The 16,083-nt window shown below is 37.9% G+C and overlaps 4 protein-coding genes across 9 annotated transcripts; 3 read left to right on the top strand and 1 right to left on the bottom strand.

Moving 5' to 3' along the window:
* Window positions 1–1,032: 1,032 nt before the first annotated feature.
* On the top strand, window positions 1,033–2,562 carry LOC129569910 (uncharacterized). The gene is made up of 5 exons (XM_055449143.1): window positions 1,033–1,329; window positions 1,533–1,670; window positions 1,742–1,865; window positions 2,203–2,359; window positions 2,427–2,562. Exons 1-5 carry the CDS (start codon window positions 1,183–1,185, stop codon window positions 2,524–2,526), a joined length of 666 nt encoding a protein of 221 aa, XP_055305118.1. The 5' UTR covers window positions 1,033–1,182; the 3' UTR covers window positions 2,527–2,562.
* Window positions 2,563–2,853: 291 nt separating this feature from the next.
* Window positions 2,854–12,375, top strand: LOC129570084 (protein wings apart-like). Of its 5 annotated transcripts, none has more exons than XM_055449485.1 (9): window positions 2,854–3,308; window positions 5,369–5,537; window positions 5,648–6,483; window positions 7,665–8,816; window positions 8,893–10,632; window positions 10,716–10,873; window positions 11,032–11,132; window positions 11,250–11,440; window positions 11,532–12,375. In XM_055449485.1, exons 2-9 carry the CDS (start codon window positions 5,369–5,371, stop codon window positions 11,805–11,807), a joined length of 4,623 nt encoding a protein of 1,540 aa, XP_055305460.1. In that variant the 5' UTR covers window positions 2,854–3,308; the 3' UTR covers window positions 11,808–12,375. The 5 variants fall into 5 exon arrangements, with proteins under 5 accessions (XP_055305460.1, XP_055305461.1, XP_055305458.1 ...); XM_055449486.1 differs by having other exon boundaries at window positions 2,966–3,041; XM_055449483.1 differs by lacking the exon at window positions 2,854–3,308 and adding an exon at window positions 3,550–4,344.
* A 403-nt stretch (window positions 12,376–12,778) lies between these two features.
* On the top strand, window positions 12,779–13,580 carry LOC129570090 (mitochondrial import inner membrane translocase subunit Tim9). Of its 2 annotated transcripts, XM_055449496.1 has the most exons (4): window positions 12,779–12,850; window positions 12,922–12,975; window positions 13,073–13,168; window positions 13,291–13,580. In XM_055449496.1, exons 2-4 carry the CDS (start codon window positions 12,922–12,924, stop codon window positions 13,417–13,419), a joined length of 279 nt encoding a protein of 92 aa, XP_055305471.1. In that variant the 5' UTR covers window positions 12,779–12,850; the 3' UTR covers window positions 13,420–13,580. The 2 variants fall into 2 exon arrangements, with proteins under 2 accessions (XP_055305471.1, XP_055305470.1); XM_055449495.1 differs by having other exon boundaries at window positions 12,818–12,975.
* Window positions 13,462–16,059, bottom strand: LOC129570087 (uncharacterized). Its single transcript, XM_055449493.1, has 5 exons — window positions 15,561–16,059; window positions 15,264–15,468; window positions 15,110–15,197; window positions 14,970–15,053; window positions 13,462–14,880 (listed from the first exon to the last, which is right to left on the bottom strand). Exons 1-5 carry the CDS (start codon window positions 15,818–15,820, stop codon window positions 13,892–13,894), a joined length of 1,626 nt encoding a protein of 541 aa, XP_055305468.1. The 5' UTR covers window positions 15,821–16,059; the 3' UTR covers window positions 13,462–13,891.
* Between the last annotated feature and the right edge of the window lie 24 nt (window positions 16,060–16,083).

Raw genomic sequence — 16,083 nt, 5'->3', positions numbered from 1 at the left:
ATACTTATCACTGGAAATTTATTTCCATCCGTTTTTATGACCACATAATTCATCATGTGCGCACCGAAATTACACTAGCTCGAATAATTGCATCTGGATGGAGGCTCTAATGCGAGCGCTAAGCCATTAGATCTTGAATGTTTGATAATTTCAACGAACACCCATCATCGCAATTGTCGACAAAAGAGAAAAATCGACGAGTACATTTAAGACGGATTCAATCTGAAAGATCAGCTCACGGATCCAGCACTGTGCAAAGCGGACAAGAAGGAAAGATGTCGGCTATGCTCAAACATTCTGGAGCAATGCGAATTCAAAGAATGCACAAAAGAAAGTCGCGGTGGAAAAAAGAAAGAAATAAATGACGCGATCAACACATTCTATGCAATCGGGCTTTCATACAATCTCCACGTGAAATAGCGCAAGTTATTTAAAATTAAAAGTATGCTCAAATTAAAAACCTGTCCATTGTGAACAGTTGTGAGGATTTTGAAATACCAATTCGTACATACTACATACTGAACCACATTGAAAGGAATGATAACAGCCAGACATATTTTCAACGTTGAACAATGAAATCTGCATGAGCCGCAACGATGAAATAATTACGGCGTAATTTCTGCAAGCATGAATGAAACTGAAGCTTCTGAAGTATTTTAAGCGTTAGCTCTCCATTAATGAGTGAATAGAAATAATGACACATGGTGCAATGATGTTCGTAATCGCAGGCGATCTTTTGAAATTTAGCAGTTTGAACGGTCATTCTGAGTCTTTCGAAAAAAAACTTATTCAACAAGATGTTTTCTAAAATCATTAGGCGATCAAATGAAGTGGGATTAAATTTATTCATACACATTTCAAAATGTCAACACGTACTTTTATCATTGAATTTCGAGCTGAAATGAAAAAAAAAACTGTAGCCCCGGCATCCGTTATAGATAAAACCCATTGTATGATTCTTGAAAACAAAGTTTTATGTTTTGTTTTTTTATCAAATGAACAAAGCTCAAGTAGTCACGAAAAAATATTGGAACGGATCGCTTCTCCACATAACACAATCATTTCGTCTCAATAGATAATTTCACTTTTCGTTTTACTTTACGTTTACGAATAAAACGCGTGTGTTTACATAAGAAAAAGTGTTTCAAGTGATTTAAAAAGCGAGTGAATTTAAATATAGATATGTCGAGCAAAATCACTTGTTTATTTACATTGACGCTGGTATTATGGTTGAATATTTTCCATACACCGTATGTCATTGCTTTCTTCGACTACAATAAATTCCATCCGGTGCCCTATCGTCCAGACTTACAAGAAAACTGTCCACAGGTCAACATCCAATTCAACTTGCTATTCGGGCACATTGTCTTATTCAAGCATTGAAATGAATCGGTGAAAGAAACCGAATTCACATATAAAATTTAATGAATTGAAGTTGAGAACTCATTTGTGTTTGTTTTCTTGTTTTGTTTTATTTTTCACTTTTCTTATGGACTTTACCGTTCTGCTTTATTACTTTTTTTTCGCCGTAGGTGAAAGCGATGCGAAATTTCAATATAACTGATATGATGGGATTTTGGTATGTTATTGAATATTATGCGTCGTCTGAGGAAGCGGCCGAATACTCTTGCATGAAATGTAATTTCTCGATATCAACGGAAAGTGCACATGTTCGTATGAATGGACAAATAAAATGCCGTTATGCACTTGATTTGCTCAATTTAGATTTCAATCTTTTTAGATCACAATGAATTTTACGTATTTATACAAAGACGATCCTGACATGGACGCATTGTACGGAAATTTGACTTGGATCGTCCCAAATGTTGACATTCCAGCTCATTGGATTCACGCAGAATATATATGTGAGTCAACTCTTCGTTTCTCATTTCAAGTGGAAAAAATTGTGTTTTCAATGAACACTGTTCATGCAGTGCATTTATCTCATGGAAGAAGTCAAAAATTCTATCCAATTATCATAGAAAAAACCTAAGAATATACCTTTTCGGTCGAATATCTTATTTAATACCAACATTTTTCATCAAATCAGAACCAATTTCAATCTGACTTTTTGATAGGAAAAGAGAAAAAAATCTAGCTCATCATTCGGAGTTTTTTTTTTTCAATTCATGTCATCAATAAAGCTGAAAATCATGGGCCAAAAGCGTCCATACTCATTAATAATTCAAACCATTTTTCCAGATGAGGGAGTCTATAACACATACATTATCGACACAGAGTACCGTGAGTGGGCATTAATAATGCATTGTGCGGAAAAGCCGAAGTCCAATCGGTATTTGTCGGCCCTGATGCTCTCCAGAACACCAACGGTCGGTGCGAACGTCATCAGTTTCCTCAGGTTCGATTTCAACATTCCATGTATACGTATTATTGACCACTAAATCTATTTTTCTTTAAATTTCTAGGGAGAAACTGCCTAAATACGACATTGATATTTCATTCATGTTTCCAATTGACCAAGAAAATTGTCAGAAGATTGTGAAAAACGAAACCTATTTCCAATAAAACCGAAACAATTTATTTTCTAAAGTTTCTTTTCCATTTATAAACGAAACTCGTTGTTTTGAATGAAAATGTGCTCGAGCAATAAAAGGTAGTATTGAATGCGCCTGAATGTATGTACCAATAAATTAATTGGTAAAAAAAGAGAGATGAACTCATTGAATGAAATCCAACACCAACACACGTATCCAGCATCATAGTGAAAACAAACGAAGATATATCGAATCCAATACAAACATACGCAAACGCATACACAAGCATATGCATGTAAGATGTGTTTGTACCAAAGTGTAAGTACATGGGATCTAGTACGTTGAAACTGTATGCTTCTCCTCTTCAATGGTCTCTCCGCCGTCGAGTCTCCGTATATACACACAAGAATACTGAATTTTGCGTATGGATGAAACGCGCGCGCGGCGCGACTCAGATATATTATTATAGGCTACATGTATAACTCTCTGTCTATATATACAAATTAGAGGCAGCAGCAGCACCGTAACAAAAGCGAAAAACAAATCGTGAGTGAGAGAGTATCAACTTCATAGTGCATTCCCAAAATGGCCGTATTTACTTACTTAGACATAATTTTGTAATTAAAGTGTGAAACCGACGAAGAAAAGTTTTAAAGCGCAAAAATCAGTGCACACAAATTTGTTTGTATCAATGAGTGGCCACTATTGATAGCTGGCTGAAAATAACATCCATCACAAAAAATTGTTTGTAAAGGGAAAAAAAATCGGGTGAAATCATCGTCAACGAGTGTGTAATCGAGTAGTTGTTGTAAGGTGCGAATTGACCGATATCAATGTTTGTTACATTCACGCTATTAGCTTACTGTGCAAAAAATCAACTATCGTCAAACATCTCAAAACCATACGATATTCGGTAGTAAACTAGTCAGCGATGCAATTCACGATAATGAATTCTTGGAAATCAATAGCATGTTTCGAAATTCCACTTTTTAGAATTGTGTACATTCATTTGCATTTATTCAAAAGTGACTTTTTCATTTCGCCCGTAGTTATCAGCGAATTTAATATTTTGCGAATTGAATACGCTTGAATATTTGCGATTGGCCCGAATAAAGTTTCAATGGAAAGTATATCGATGCAAAGAATCGCCATCTGTATTAATTACGTCTTCTTCAGCGTGGATGTAATAAAAAACAAAAAAAAACAAAACGAAAGAAAAGAGCAAACGCTTCATCCACGTACATTCTCAAATTGTTTATAGTGATTCTGTCGTCCATTGAACAACAATAACAACATGAATAAGAACGAGTTCACCAAATCGAGTTGTATTCCTTGCATCTGTGTATATGCATGCACAGAACGAAACGAACGTACGTACGTACATTCGGACGGACGACGATGTGAAATGAAAGTGCCAAAAGAGGAACAATACATTGAAATTTGCCACCAATACTAGTGCAAGGCAGCAGGTTTTCGAAGACCAAACATTCATATTTTGCGCACAAACGTGAATTTCATCGAGTGGATGGACAGAGAGCCACACACACGTTACGGCAAATCGAATGATGAGAGTGTGAGCGAGATGGACGGCATGCTCGTATGTTTGGTTTATTCAAGACGACTGCCGCTCATTCAGTCATTCGCTATTATTTTCGCTGCACATCTAATGTCAAGAGAGTTTCCTTTCAATTCGCGTTTTTAAATGTGTTTGTAGGTGATTAGTGGGCAACTATTCAGAAACGTGAAGAATCACAATTATTGGTGAAATTACAATGTGATTTATCCCACATTTTCGATAGATTCAAGTAAATGTTGAACCACAACTCGAAAAAATTCCACACAATTCGATGTAAGATTCCGTGCAATTCGACGCTTATTCTTTTTCTCTAAATTGGTGCAAGTGATATCACTTTGTGGACAATTCATTTTATTTGTGCTGTAGCAAAAGTAATTTTTTATATGAGTTATCGAAGGTATTCATCGAATTGAAAGGCTGTAATGCATATTAAACGAGAAAAAATGACTGTGCAATCCGCACTGAGAGCCCATAAATTTGTATTCTTTTTGTGAATAGAAATAACCCTAAATCAGTCGATAATTTTACGGAAGGAAAGGGCCATAAATGAAATCCCATCAAAAAACAAAATGAATGTCAAGTTTTCGGTCCGTTCATTTTTGAGCTGTGCGTGAAATTTTTATGTGAATATTTCATCTTCTCAGTGGGTCGGTATGTGAGCTGCGTTCGGCACACTGTACCATGCACGACATATGATATATTCAATATATGTATATAAACATTTACATAATGCTGTGTGGATGTGATGATGGAATTGTACTAGATTTCCCGAACGAATGAAGGGAAAAAAGCCTTAGACAGTGCGCTGTTTTCAGTCGGATTGTTATTGTTTTCATTGTTTATTTCGTATTTTCTTCTTGATCTTCACTTCATGCATTTCTTATGTATGCATTGGTCTGGTATGACACATACACACACACAAGGCATTGAATTATCAATCAGAACGCCAAGTGCATTCGAATGAAGAAAAAAACTCGTTTTTGGTTTCAACACACTTTTTGAAACAGCTATCGAAACGTTTCTTTTTTTTGAATATCAATCGCAGCATCGCCATGACATATGTACTACATCGATATAGGCTATGATATGGCCAAACAAAAGCCCCAATTATGTTTATCGATTTTATGATTTCAAGTGGACAGGGCTATCTCCAAGCATTTGCTGACTGTTTATATCAACATTTCTAGTGTTTATCTCGCAGTTATTTATAATTTTCTTGGAATGGAATGTAAACAGAATTAATAACGTTTCATTGTTTTTGTGTGTGGGATTCGCTGTTTACCTGCATTTTTTCTAGATGTCACGTTGGGGTAAGAGTCGAACAGTACCATCGTATGCGTTGCCATTAGATGCTTTGCTGAAGGAAAAAGAAAACACAAATCGACCAGTCGCAGCCAGATCTGCGGGAACTGTTGGAAAATGGGGCGTCACAAGTTTCACATCGATGCGAGCGCGTCCGGTTTATGGTAAGTTCGATTATTTATGCAAATTGTATAAATAATGAATGAATTCTAAATATCCAAATCGAGTACCAATGTATTTTGAATGTAAACAAACTGAATTGCGTCTCTTGTAGGATTTGCGTCGTTCAGTCCAAATCAAGATCCATCATTGCAGTATGCACAATTTTCACCGAAATCGTTGATCGATGGTGGAATCACAAACACAGTTCAGTCACCGTCGGAAAGCAGTACGGTTCCGAAGCCAAAAAAATTCTTCAAAAGTCGTAATTCAGTGCCTGATGCAAACGCAATTGTCGCGGCATTGTCTGATTCTCAGATGGCCGCCGCTGTTATGGGCTCACCATCATCGTATTTTTCCAATCCGGTGGCAGCTTATCAGCAGCAGCAGCAGCAATTATATGTGGAAAAGCCGAAGCGAAAGAAGAAAGGAGATTCTCCAAAGAAATCAAAGGCAGAAAAGCCACCAAAAGCGGAGAAACCGCCAAAAGCGGAGAAACCACCAAAAGTGGAAAGACCACCCAAAGCGGAGAAACCGACAAAAGTAGAAAAAGCGGCAAAGCCGCCAAAACCAGAAAAATTGCCAAAGGCATCAAAGAAAAAGTCAAAACCAAGCGAAAAGATTGTCGAAGCGCCGAAACCGACGAGGGTATTGTCACGAACGAGGAAAGTGGTAAACTATTCAGAGGATCAAAGCCGAAGCCCACCACGAAATTCAAGGGCACAATTATCAAACGATGAACCAATCGCTGAACAATACGCTGCCGCTGTAGCCACCAATGATTTGATAACATCGCCAATCCATGGTGCAGAAGTTGTAAATAATTTGTACAATTCAACCGAACAAAACATACCACAACCATATCAGCCATATCACGACGAACAAATGCTGCAACCGGGTGATTTGCCGTCGAAACACTGCGGACCGCCAATCGTTCTACGAATTTCAAAAGTAAGCATTTTCATTTCCTTTTTTCAAATTAATTTAATCGTTTATTCATTACTTCGGTGTCATGAACTTTTGTGTTGCAACAACATGTATTTGTCAAGTGTGAGTGATTTTCGTGTGAACGCACCCATATCAAATGTCAAAACAACCGTAACGAAAAAAAAACCAGAACAACAACAACTACGATATGATCTGACGTTGAATGATTTTTTTCCGCCATTTTTGATATTTGTGTACGCGCGCTCTACGACAGTGTTACCGCTCCCTCACAGATGTGCAGCACACGACCACATTCAAAGGAATTCCGTGTATCGGTGTGTCAGTTCATTGTATGTAACATAATAACATCAACATCAACGTTGAAAAAAAAAATAGGAAAACATTATGTGTGTGAAGTGTCAACATTATTAGTCTGTTTGGTGGCAAAAAAGCATCTGCTTGTATTTTTTTCACTTCATTTGACTTGGTTACTCGTTCAAATTTTTTTATTTTCATATTGTGTTCATTATTTGAGAGTGTAGAGTGTAAAAAGTGTGTTCGATTAAATAAATCGATTGTTTTGTTTGTTTTTATTTGAAGATATTTTTGAATAGAAAAAAACTTTAAACGAAAATTTAAAAAAAAATGAATTTTGAAGGTAAAATTGTAACCAATAAAAAATATTGAAAAGAAATCAGTGTCACATACACCATAATGCACAGATTTACAAACAGTAATATGATGTTTGACATGTATGAAAACTATGGCCTTGATATGAAAAAGTGTTCTTATCGTGTAATAGTCGAATTTATATCAAGGACCACGTCATTTTTCAAATTCAAAATGGATTTAAATAGGATAAAATCCTTAAACATGAATCACTTGACGATTTTTATAAATTACGCGCTTAGTACAGTACCGAAGGAAAGAAAAAAAAACGCGTTGTAAGCGCACAGTGTTGTAAAATATTGACATTGTCACACATACTCGTATACATTTATTGAACGGAATGCTTCGAAATGCATCGCACACTTGTGTCGCATCAATATAAAAGCATATTTCACTTTCATAAACCGTTGCCGATCACCGATTTCTTAGTTTTGCTTGTGCAAATTGCAATCAATAGACCTTATTGTTGATGGATTTATTGTCGGCTGTGCATTTTTTTGAATATGTTTTCTTTTTCTTTTTCGCTTTCGTCATAGGGAACCTCTCGACTTATCAGCACAGATAGTGAGGGCATTAGCGGATCGCCTCCATATTTATCACCAACTCAGCAAACCGTTAACGTAAATTCCCAACAATTTCAACCGAATCCAAATTTTTCGGCTGCTGCGTCATTGGTAGCGGTGTTGTCAGAGGATTTAGCCACTCAGCAGCAATCGACAAGCGCAAATATCGGTTACACAGCCAACGAGCCCCAGTACGATCAAAGTGCAAACGTTGCGACGGCAAAACCGAAGAAAGAGAAAGCCAAACCGAAAGCAGAACCAATCAAACTGAAGATCAAAACCAATGCGCGGTTGAGGAATAATTCCGAATTGGTGGAACAAAACGAACAGCCGGAACCATATCGAGGACGAAGTACGAGACGTACAACACCGCAGCATACAGCTACGGGAAATGTGGTAGAAGACAATGTTCCAGTACCCGGAACGGCTAATTACGAACTCTACCGAACACTTACCGAATCACCGACACACAGACCATTTGATCCATCAACACAATCTCATTTTGTCGCCGCCGCAGCAAGCATTTCACCAGAATATCAACAATTTGCCAGTCCACAATTGAACCAAACCAATATTCCCGTTCATCTATCGGCCGACGTTGATGCACAAAACAGCAATACAGCAAACAGTGACACAGAACGTGGTGTTTTGCCGAAAAAGCGTAGGGGCAAGAATAAAACCAAGTTCGAAGCAAACACCGAAACCGTTCCAGAAGAACCAGTTCAGAAAAAGCAACGAGGTCGGAGGAAGCATGACGAGCCAGCATCCAAGGTGACCGAAACCGTGCCATCGAACGAGTTTGCCAACATCCAAACGGAACAAACACCAGTTAAAGAAGTCACCGAAAACTATCCCAAAAAGCGAATAACCGCCGCCGCAAAAAAGCAATACAAAGACGAAAATATTTTCGTGCCTGAACATTCGAATCCATTGCCAGCAGAACACATCGAAGAAAATCAACCGAACGAAGAAACTAACAGTGAACCACGGGGTAATCGTCGTGGAAGAAAAGCCAAAGCAAAAGCAAATCAAAGTCCTGCAAATACTGACCAAATGTCGCAACCACAGGTTTCACAGCGACCAACTCGTTCAACGAGGCACACCGCAAACGGAAATATGACGAAGGTAAGTTTTTCAAATTGATTTCATTACCGAGGTTGTTGCTCCAAATATATTTACATTTCAATCTATCATCGATTAGGAAAAGGACCAAATCTCAGAGCCAGCTCCAGTGGCGCCAACGAGGAGCTATGGACGAAAACGTAAATTGGCTGCAGAAGAAATACCAGCAGATCCAACACCGCCACAACCAATCGCACAGCTATCATCCGACACCCTAACACTACCGTTACCTCAATCTGACACACAAAGTGAATTGAATGCAATCAGTTTGAAACTGCCGTTTGACGATACTCCGACCGCTGAGTCGTACGATGAGCAGAAGAAAGGGCGCGGAAATCGAACGAAGCGTCAAAATCAAAATCAATTTAATGGCAGCCATGACCAGCAAAAGGCATCAAACAATAACGATACGTCGACATCGTTTGAATTCGATCAACCGGAGGAGAAGCCAGAGGAAATCTTCGAAAAGCCCAGTGTAAAGTTGGTATTGAAGAAGAAAGGCAGCATTTTCAAGAGTCGTGCAATCGATACCGATTCAGGAGACAGCATCAAACAGAAACGACATGTATACAAGCACAAATGGGACGATGATTCCGAGGAGAAGGGATCGCCACATGATGCAAAGAGTAATCCACCGCTGAACACATTCGAAGACGATTTCGACATAGACGACGATGTCGATTCACCGTCCACGGGTGCATTGAGTGGTTCTAACTCGACGACATTGTCAAAGTTCACACGAACAGCGCGTTCAAATGTACCTGATGACGATCTGCGCATTCGAAATGTGAAGAAGGCGCATCAAATGCAGGAAATTGGTGAATTCCAAGAGATGGACGATGATGTCGAATACATTCTCGAATCGTTGAAATCCCAAAATCCAATTGCTACCCGAAGTTTGGCGGCAATTCAATTGGCTTTCAAGTGTATGACGCCTGCGTTCCGTATGCATGTCCGAGCACATGGCACAGCAACGAATTTCTTCGGTGCTCTGCATGATGCAACACAAAACCAAAGTCTTGGTCTCTGTACCGCCGCAATTATGTTCGTGTTGATTCAAGACAATCTCAACATGGATTTGGACAAGCATTCACTGGAATTAATGTTGAATCTATTGGATTCGGACATAAGTCGCAAGAATAATTACAAAGAAACCGGTCTTACCGACGAACAATCGCAGCGCAACGAACAAAAAGTCATTGAAATTTGCCGTGAAATCAAAAGCCAGGGTAAAGCTGAACACTTGAATCTGGACAACATTTCGATCGGCACACTGGCCATGGAAACACTACTTACGCTGACATCGAAGCGGGCAGGCGAATGGTTTAAGGATGAAATGCGAAAGCTTGGTGGCCTTGAACATATCATCAACACGATATGTGAATGTTGCAAGCAGATCTCGGATTATGTGATCGAATGGACTGAAACATTGTTGGAGAAATTGCGGAAAATCGAACGTTGCTTACGGGTATTGGAAAATGTGTCGGAACGCAATGAAGAGAATCAAAAGTATATTCTTCACTACAAGAACGGCGAAGTGATTGAAACATTGGTCAAATTCTATAAATTGTGCGACAGTGAAATTTCGCTATATCCAACGAATGAAGCATCACCGGCTGGCGAGCAAGGCGTCGTACTGCGAGAAGCTCTTGTGCCTACGCTAAAAGTCCTTATCAATTTAACGCATACATTCAACAATAAGCCTTTGGGTTCGGTTCTATTCGGTGAAAAACCCATTATTTTCGATACCTGTTTACATCTACTGTTCCAAGCACCTCAATACATACCAGAAAAATGCGTTTTCGAACTGAGTCTTTTAGTGAGTGTCACCCTCGTACTTTTTGTTTTGGAAATTATCCCAAAGTGGTAACTATTATTGGTTTTTTTCTCATTTCTCCGCAGGTATTATTGTTGCTCATTAACTTAGTTACGTACTCGGAAGAAAATCGCAAAATCATCATGGAAACCAATGCTCCGTCTGACTTCGGAAATCAGTACAATAAAGTTCCAGCAATCCGAGCGATCATCGAATACTTTTACAAATACGAAGAAATGGCAAGGTATGGAACGCATCGGTCCGAATAAGAATAAGAATAAGACATACTATCTATCGGCAACAGATATTTGCTTCATCGGTTCAATTTCATTGGACATGAACCCGAGAAACATTTTACTGTCTGAAATTGTCTAACTGAAAATAAAATTTTCTCTTTCGCAGACTTGTTGAACAGAACACAGACGACATTTTGAACAATCCGGAAAAACGTGACAAAAATAAACACAAATCTCAGGAAGATGTGGAAGAAACGGTTTCAAAGCGTAAGTATTTAAGTGAAATTTTAACAATGACTTTGGATTTATGAGGATTTGCAAACAATCACCTCATTGATTGCGATGACATTAAAACTAAACGGAATCGATTCATTTTGCTTCCAGTGTTGCAAAAGGCTGGCAATCACATGGAACACACATTTTTGGCGAGTTACGTTTGCTTATTGATTGGAAACTTGATAATGGAGTGCAAGCAGCATGAGATGGAAGTGCGCAAAATTCTACGCAATCACAGTTTCGTTGACATGGTTCAAGTGCTGGAAAAGTATTACAATTTCATGAATTTGACAGCCAGTGTAAGTAGTTTACTCGAAATCTTTTGCATTGTTGAGTCGAAATTGATTTGAAATCAATGTTTAATGCATATTTTTCGCGTTTCTTGTACAGTCGGAAGCAATCCATGTTAATCACATGAAAGAGACCAAGCGAATCATTCAATTTATGAAAGATTGTGACACACATCCGAACGATGAGACAACCGCCGTAGAGCAAGTACCAAGTCCAGCGTCACAACCATCGCATCAGCATTCGCATCATTCAGTTGCCGCACCAAACACATACTCAAGCACATCAAGTGAAAATCGTTGGGCCAGTAACAGCAATACGAACACTAGTAACTCTAGCAACAGCTTGTTCAATACACTTTACTTTTCAGGTAGATAATTAAGAAACCAAAAATTGTAAAATGATAGGACAAAATCCAGCTAAACGCTTAGTGGTTAAGTTTAATGATGATTTTCATTTTACCGAAACGTGGAAATTAGTTGAACATATGAAACAATTTGAATTAGATCAATCTAAAGACTAATCGGAATTAGTTATTAGACAATTTTATACACAATGTACAAAAAGTGGCGACGATCATTGTTTGCAATTCAAAAAATGAAGTCCATTGTTTGCTTGATCTAAGGTGACAAAAAATAAACACTGTTTGTGTATTTTAGTTATTTGGAGTAGAGAAAGAGGTAGAGTAAAGAGAAGGGAAGCCCCCGTACAAAATCGGAGGAATGTTGAAATTTCTTCTTTGTCACAGTAATAATTGTTGCTTTTCTGTGTCTCATTTGGACTCGTTACAACATTGATTGTGTTTCTGTCATTTTAAATATTAATAATCGTATCATCTTTTTTGTTTTTCCCTTCATTATTATACCAACAACTTGATTGACTTGTTTATACCAAGATTTAAAACGAAACAAAAAAACCATGTGGAATTGACACACAAAAAAACAAACGGTTCATCTTTTAATCACATTTTATGCATTTAACATTTCTTTTATTTATTTGTTTACATCAAATCGACAACAACAACAAAAATGATCACAAATCAAACCAAAACCCATGTTCTATACAGAATTCATTTTTATGGAACATAAAATGATCAAAAAAATACAAACAAAAAAATGAATACACAAAATTAAAACTATTTTATAATTCATCTTTTATATAAACTAAGAGTTTTAGGCATTAGCTGCTAACCGAAAACATTAGTTGATTAAACATTTGTAAATTGAAATGAAATAAAGTATAAATTAATTGAAAAACCAAACAATTGAAAATATAATTTTGGATTCGAATTTCATTTTCGAATCAACTGATAAATATGAATTTCGCTTTGATTGCGGCAACACTACCTTACTATCTTATTGACGTTTGTATGTCAATTCATATGCTTTTCAGTCAGAATATTTTCATTCAATTCAATCGCGGTAAGTCAATAAATTCGATTGGCCTTGATTCGTGCTCTTTGGTGAATAACAATCATTAATTTCATTTGAAGATGGCTGGAGCTGGCATTCCATTAGAGTCTTTGGACAAAGATCAACTGAAAACTGTAGGTTTTTTGTGTAGCTTCAAATAAATACATGATTTCAATCCTAACCTCACTTCTTTGATTTTCATGTTATCCTTTGGATTTGTATCGTTTTCAGTTTTCTGATTTTCTTCAGTCGTACAATAAATTGTCCGAGATTTGCTTCATGGATTGTGTCAGTGACTTCACATCCAGAGATGTCAAGAAGGCTGAGGTAAAACGCTCATTTCAGTACCAATACGTTTGGTACCGAGTACCAAAATTCATCATTTCCAAGTATGACTGACTGACTGACTCTCTCTCTCTCTCTCATCTGATTACTCTCTTCCTAAACAGGACCTGTGTGCACTGAATTGTATGGAAAAATACTTGAAGATGAACCAACGGATATCTCAACGGTTCCAGGAATTCCAAATTTTGGCCAATGAAAATGCCATGGCAATGGCACAGAAATCTGGAAAATAATGACAAAATTCACCCGAATACAAAATCATTTGTAGAATGTTATTTAGACATAATAAACAGCGTTTTTATTTTAAGTGCAAACAAATTATGATTATCACAATAGCTTAGATTCGCATAGTTTTGTTCACTATTGCTTTCCGAATAAAACGATAATAAATGAATGTTAATAGAGTCAACCTAATGAAAATAAATTTTTGATTTTTGTGTCTGATTTTCTCATTGCAATTAAATGAATGAAGCGATGGCTTTTGACCACCCACAGGTGATGGGTGGATTAGCGCTAATTCAAAACCAAGAAGAACATTTATAGGAGAAATTCAAATAACTAGAGATTGATGATTTTCCTTTTTAAATAGCAAACATTGCATCAGCGTCAGTCTGTGTGTGCGTGCGTGCGTGTCATAGTACATATACATTTTCATTTTCATTCCTTTCGACGCACTTTTGCGCAATGATCCGAGTAAAATGAATCTCAGTCACGTTCACCTCGTGGTGCATAGGGGCTCCATACGATGGATCGAATCAAACCATCACGCAATGATTCGCCGTTTGGTCCGTCAACACGAAAATCGAAGCAAACTCCCTCGCATGTAACGGTGGGTACACATGTGCACATTGGGTACCATCCAACCTTATTGAACGCAACGCCGATTTTATAGAATCGATCGCGGTGAATTTGAACGGGATGGTCAAATGAAATCTCCAATAATGAGTCGAAGCGTACATTTGAGGTGCAATGAGTGTACGTCAATCGTGTTCCGTATGAATCCAACAAGTGGGCATAGAGGAGCTCCGAGTATCTTTCGGGCAGATTTCCGGATTGCATACTTTGTTCGCCCAACACTTGAGTGGAAACTTGAATGCCAGTTATGCAAATGTTACGATCGACGGTGAACGTGAGGGAGCAATCAGATACGCTAGTATTGAAGTAGTCAATTTGCTCTCTAATTGGTCTCACGCAATAGAATCGACGCGTTTCCGTTACATCTATGATCATATCGCGACTCGTCGCTTGCGGTTCACGAAACTTATTGGATGCATTTCTTGTGCGAACATGAAAATTGTTCAAATTGGCGTTCGAAATTGGCATATACACCGCATGAGATGATGATGAGGGCAACGGAAATAGCTGATGCCCATCCGAAGAATTCTCGTGATAATAGTTTAATGCATTTGAATTGTTATGAAGTGGCGTTTGAGAGATCGATCTACATTCGGTGCTTGTTGAGAAGCCTTCAGGCATCGGGTGTATGTCGTTGCTTGAAATATTCATAAGAATTGCAAATGATTCGGTCGTGCTTAACAGATTGGTCCGCGGAACATTTTCTGCAAATTGCTTGGGTGTCATCAAGAGAAAGCGAATTTTCTTCAATGCATCACGAAATGTGGGCCCTGCATTTGGCTGTGGATCAGATGGTCCTTCATTTGCGTCCACATCAATCATCTCTGCTTCTTCCTTGGCTGAAATTAAAAAAAACGAACGATTCGATTGTATTCTCAAGTATATTACAATTTGGAAATGAATCTCTACACTGCGCTAATACACTCACATATAAGCTTTCCATGTCCATGTTTTTCAGCGTATCGAACCAATGCCAGGAACAAATCCATTTCGGAGTCGATGTGTAAGCAATCTTGGTCAAGAAACATTATTTATTTATTAATTTTTTTTTTCGTTTTTCATGCTCACCTTGGTCAAGAATCGTTAGAACTGTAGATAATTCCACATCTTCGAAGCTCGATGAAGATAATACATCGTTGGTTTGACTACATATGATCTGAAAAACACCATAAAATCAGCAATTTTTCCCTCAAATAAGATGTTGAATGTCATGCGTTTGCACCTGTAAACATCGTTCAGCCAAAGCAGGCTCTTCAAACAGTTTGGCAAATTCAAATGCACGGCACACATTTTTCGAATTAAGATCGGACCACAGGAACTCAGTACATCGTTGAACAACAACTGGCAACATGTATTTTTTCGCAACATAGCATAGCTCACATGCTTTGTCCATCGATGTTATCTCGATTCTGTCAGTGTAAATATATCTGAAAAATGAGATTATAACACGTTTTCCAATGAATAATTTGTACTTTGAACGTCGAATTTGTCGTCAAGTTTTTCAAGATTTTACACTCACTCCATTAGTGCAATGAATGCCTCAGGCTGAACATCGCAAATGGGTATGGGGTCATTCTTCTCTGGCAATGTGCCGTTGAACATGGCATCAAAAACAGGGCTAGCCATCGCCAATATTAATTTGTGTCCCGACACAATCTGTTGGTTGTTCTCCGAGCCAACGAGGAATCGACAGTCTGCCCACGTTCCATGTTTGAACAAATATGCACCGCGATGTTTGATTTTTGCACAAGACGTCTGCCAGTCGTTTGTAGTGTTCATTCTGTATCTTTGGTTTTTAAATTGACTCCCTTATCACTCTTAACAAACAAAAAACTCTATCAAAACGAACACTTTCGCTTTAAATCCCGTTTCGTTGCTGTTCACTTGCAAAATGTTCCTTTGTTTTCAGTTAAATGAAATGACAACAGTGTTACGCTATTTTTGGGTGTTTATTTTGTTTTTCTTTTTTTCTTCATCTATTTCGCATGACATTCCAATTATGTGTATACCAAACCTTCAATTCGGCGCTGGCAACACTTTTC

The sequence above is a fragment of the Sitodiplosis mosellana genome, unplaced genomic scaffold, assembly GCF_009176505.1.
Source record: "Sitodiplosis mosellana isolate CC-2019 unplaced genomic scaffold, AAFC_SMos_1.0 Smas_scaffold_47, whole genome shotgun sequence".
NCBI classification, from domain to species: domain Eukaryota; kingdom Metazoa; phylum Arthropoda; class Insecta; order Diptera; family Cecidomyiidae; genus Sitodiplosis; species Sitodiplosis mosellana.
Note: the sequence above shows the minus strand (reverse complement) of the source record. Positions and strands in the feature narration are given on the sequence as shown.